General features: G+C 42.0%; 1 protein-coding gene across 1 annotated transcript; it reads right to left on the reverse strand.

Moving 5' to 3' along the window:
• Positions 1-1,075: 1,075 nt before the first annotated feature.
• Positions 1,076-4,307, reverse strand: LOC116211742 (U-box domain-containing protein 11-like). The gene is made up of 4 exons (XM_031546250.1): positions 3,900-4,307; positions 3,089-3,205; positions 2,546-2,998; positions 1,076-2,460 (listed from the first exon to the last, which is right to left on the reverse strand). The coding sequence occupies exons 1-4, from the start codon at positions 4,227-4,229 to the stop codon at positions 1,390-1,392; spliced, it is 1,971 nt and encodes a 656-aa protein (XP_031402110.1). The 5' UTR covers positions 4,230-4,307; the 3' UTR covers positions 1,076-1,389.
• Positions 4,308-4,908: the final 601 nt, after the last annotated feature.

The following is a 4,908-nucleotide window of genomic DNA, read 5'->3' on the forward strand; positions in this document are numbered from 1 at the left end:
AAGTTTCTCGTCATGGGAAGAGTACAAATCGGTTCGTGATTCGTGACTCCTACGTTGTCTTTTCTGCATGTTAAACTATAAATTCGTCAAAAAGGTTATTATTAGTAAACTACAATAACACATTTACGTACATGCAGGAGAGTCGGCAATCAAATTAAATTAAATATATCTTAATAATTTTATAAGGACGTGAGTCAATGACAAATTGAGCTATCAGTAAACGGATTTTACTTGCATTATATAGTTGTGAAATACACTAAAAACAAGTAAGAGCCTGGTATAAGCTCAACGCTCGAACATGAATTATAGCAAGCAATAGATTGAGAATATTTGTGATTAAGCTACAAAAGGTAAACTCGAAAAGAAAAAAATTGTGTTCACCACTGAAAATACGAGTTCTCCCTAGTCAGCCCTTCTCGTGCGTCCCTTTTATATTATGACCATAGATTGTTGCAAGTCTTTGATACGGAGATATATATATATATATATATATATATTGATATAATATTGATAATAATGCACAGAACGCATGCTTAATTTATCCATCTCGCACTACGGGATATACATCCTTAATTTTAAAGAAAAAAACGTAAGTTAGAAAGTAGGATGTATAGTGCAATAGCATCTACTCTTATTTGAAAGTCAGAGATTTCGTATTTGTTTCTTATAAGAGGACTTCTCGCAATAGCTTTACTGTGCTCATGCACTTCCATTATTAACAGAAAAACTGGTATTCATCCAAGAGTAGTTATTTCAGAGAACTGTTTGAACTACAAGTATGAAAGGCATTATTCGTTTGATCAAAGATAAGATGTGATATGGATGCGTTTGGAAAAAGAGTTTGATTTTGATTTTGGAAAAGGACAAATGAGATTGTATTATAAATTTGACTTGGAAAACGTGTATTTTTGTTGTGTAGTGGGTAAAATTAAAATCAAAATCATGAAAACTTGGTTTCCAAACGGAATGGTTTGTCAAATGGTAGGTTTGGACAATTCTCGTGGCCTTTATCTTCATTTCTTTGCTCATTCTGGGATAAATAAAGATGAGATAATAAAGCTGTAGACATGGCGGCCGAAGAAAATAGAGAATCACATTTTATTGTTATTTGACACTTCGGAAGCACACAAAAGACATGTCACAAGGAAGCTGGGAACATATTCTTCACAAATGAATCTCATGTAAGAACCAATAACATATCAAATGAATTTCCCTCGAGCACGACCAGAGTGGGTGCTAATTAAGACCAAGCAACGAGAATCAGCATTTTCTTGTTCTCCTGCTCCGTTTTTGTCAGCCTTTGATCCCGATAAAAAAGAGGGAAGGAAAGGGATAAAAAATTGGAATATCAAGAGTATGGAACGTGTTAAAATCGAGAGTTGTCGAGGGCTATTGCTTGTGCAGTTTGTGGAGGAGGTCGAGCAACGAAGTGGCTTTCCTCTTCGCTCTCTCAGTCCCATTCCTGGCGAGCTCTGTCAGTGGAATCGAGGCCCCGAGCCTACTGATGCACCCGAGATTGTCCGAGTCTCTCTTGCATAGAGAGAGCAGTATAGCAGCAGCGTTCTCCTTGTTTCGTGGTAGACCCATTCTCAGGAGATCAATTAGAACAGGAATGGTGCTCGCCTTCACCATTGCTACTTTAGCCTCTTGACAGCTGGCAAGAACTGACAGGATCGTCAGAGCCTCGTCCACCATACGGTGGCTTGAATCAGTGAGCATCTTTAGTAGTGCCGATATAATTCCTGCCCGAACAGCCCGACCCTTGTTGCCCTGATAGATGCAGAGGTTGAACAAGGCAGTGGCAGCATCCTTCTTTCCTCGAGTGCTGCCTGTTTGGAGCAAATCCACTAATGCAGGAATTGCCCCAGACGCCCCAATTATAATTTTGTTCTCATCCCCGAGTGAGAGGCTAAAGAGTGTCGCTGCTGCATTCTCACGAGCTTCCATGCTTCCCGCTCTGAGGACCTGTACGATAGAAGGGATCGCACCGGCAAGCATTATGAGCCCTTTGTTGTTCTCATATATCGAGAGGTTAAGAATAGAAGTGACTGCATTTTCTTGGATTAAGACATCCACCGAAGTCAGCAAGTGAACGAGAGGTGGGATAGCTCCGGCCTCTGCTATTAATATCCTGTTATCCGTGCTCCTTTTGGATAGAGATCTAATTTCAGTCACAGCAGCTGTGATCTCCTCAATGGAACAGCTTGAGAGCTTTCGGACGAGGGCTTCAATTGTTGCGATCTCACTGCTTATATCACGGAAGGAACCATCACTGTTTTTGATTTTCCCATTGACTATTCCAGTCGGTTGTTCAACATTGTGGGTCGAGCACCACTGACTGATTAAACTTCTAAGGACATAATTAGGGGTGAGTGTTAGATTCTGGAGCTTCTGCTGGGTCTTCGGGCACGTCAAGTTTCCATTGTCAATCCATCTCTGTATGTATGATCTTTCATATGTCTGAGAAAAGGAACCATACATATGTTAAGAGGAAAGTATGGCAAAATGAAATTGACATTTGAGTTGTTGAAGGAGCAAATTGTACCTGTCCAGTGGCTACAATGACAGGATCCCTCATAATCTCTAGAGAAATTGGGCAAAGAAAATCATCGGGTATGGGAATGGCATCAGACTTCTTATTTTCCTCGGCGCTCTTTTTCTCTGGGTTGTCCTCTAGATCAGATGCTGACAGGTCACTTCTATCGGCATCCAATGAAGAAACTTCCGATGATGTAGAAGAATTGGTGGGGATTTCAATTTTATGATCTGCAGGACACCTTCTTGAAGGAACAGGATTTGGAATGGGGTTCAATGTTGCAGAAACTTCATGATCAACATTCCCAATGTTCTGAATATGCAGTGTTCCGATGGCCCGCCCTGACTGAATTAGGTCAAGATCCTTTAAAGCCGGTTGGGACATGGTCCGCGACAACAAATTTGAATTCATAGGCCCGTACTTGTCCGCAGCTCTCTTCAACTGAGCTCTCACCAATTCAACCTAGAAAAGGAGGAAACAGCATTCAGAGGCTTAAAGAGGGTTGCTTATGAAGGGCAGCTGAAGCGAACGGGTCTTCAACGACTCAGTTACCTGTTCCTGAACTTCGTCAGATATGTCAAATTGTTCATAAGGTAGCTTCCCAAGTGCTTTCTCCAATTTCCATGTCACACATTGAAATTGGAAGGCGATTTTCTTTGCTTCACCGTCCTTCAATCACGAATGTCATACTTTCAGAGAGGAACCACGACACTTTATAGATGGTAGCTATCATATAACCATAGCAAATATCATAACAAAGCTGTCACATATAGTGATCGGTAAATGAAGAGCAAGAAGATAATAACCCTCGCACACAAAGGTTAACGAAACAAGATGATCAAGTGCAGTAAGTCTATCCAGTATTGGGATGCTTAACGAATTATCGGGAAATTTCAACCTATTACACTCAATTCAATTTTCTCTTATGTTTGTCCTGGTATTTTCCAAATATAACCGCTCTACCCTTTTCCTAGTCGAAATAGCTGTTTAAAAAGTAGCCTACAATCTCTAGAAATGCTCATCCTAATTGACAAAATTCTGCATCTTCAGGGCACAAGAGTATTCTCATCCACAAACTAGAAATCTTCCACCAGTCACAATTCTCTCACTCGAACCCGACTCTGCCGCAGAATCACGAGAACCAGAAGTACTCGATGAATCATCAGTTTCATGAATTTACTAGTTTCAATGTCAAATTCTTGAGCTTTCCTTATGGCCGCAAAACAATATTCTCAATCTCGGAATCACCAGAAAGCATTCAGATCAGAATTTCGCGACCATCTGAAGCCACACAATCAAGTGGAGACAGCAATTAAAAGGGATTCGAGCAGAGACTGGAGAATGCAGTAGAAAGGCGGCTTACGAAGGAGGAAGCTGCAACGAAACTGGAGGCGACGGAGAGCAGGCGCTTCGCGAACTGCAGCGCGGAGGCGAGATCCGACCACCAGGAGTCCTCCGGCGAAGAACGAGAGCTGGAGCCGCCAGTGAAATCCCTAATCTCCTCGAAAAGGTGACTGAGCAGCGAGATCTTGCGGACCAGATCCGTGCAGTCCTTCCTGAAGAGATCTCCTCCTCCTCCGCCGCCGTCGCCGCCGGCTTTTTGGCTGTCCCCGGTTCCGCTGGAGTCCCGAACAATGTGTTGGACGAGCTCCAGCAGCGCCGGCGTGGGGTCTCCGGCTACATTGCCGGCCATAGCTCCACAGCTTAGAAGAGCTCTCTGCTCTGTTTCTCTCTAGAACTTCGTTCTCTCTCTATCTAAAAGTTTGCGACATGAACAAGACTCTGTCTTAAATGGGCTCTTAACAGTTACAGTGATTAGATTAATAGAAGGTTGATTAATTAAATCTAATAATAATTAACGACCACTTAATTTACATTGACGCCCCTACTAAGTTGTCCCGACCCCAGCAATCACGATGTATCTCAGCCATTCGATCGTCTACGCCCGACCAATAACCCGCGTTCATATCCTCTTGAGGTCAAGCTGTAGCAATTACAGTACGAAATCGAGCTTTGATGTGGCGGTTGAGTTGATAATTGTCCTTAAGTTCAGGTCCTCTTGACTATTGAAGCCAAGCCGTGGGATCTATCCCTATGAACCCACTTGGCCTGACGGCATGCACTTGGTGAAACGTAAAATCACAAGCTTTCGACTCATTTGAGGAAGTGAATTATACAAACTAATCATTTGCAACGTCTAAATTATGAGAAGATGATTAGGGGAATTTAATAGGGGATAAAGTATTTAGAAATAGATTGATACGAAAAATTTTACAGACAAGATCGAATCCGAAGCAATTTATTTTACGAATTGAGGATGATTGGTGAGTGTCGTTGTACTAAACGGTTTTTGTGACTTGGCATGCCATATT

Source organism: Punica granatum, chromosome 6, assembly GCF_007655135.1.
Source record: "Punica granatum isolate Tunisia-2019 chromosome 6, ASM765513v2, whole genome shotgun sequence".
Lineage (NCBI taxonomy): Eukaryota > Viridiplantae > Streptophyta > Magnoliopsida > Myrtales > Lythraceae > Punica > Punica granatum.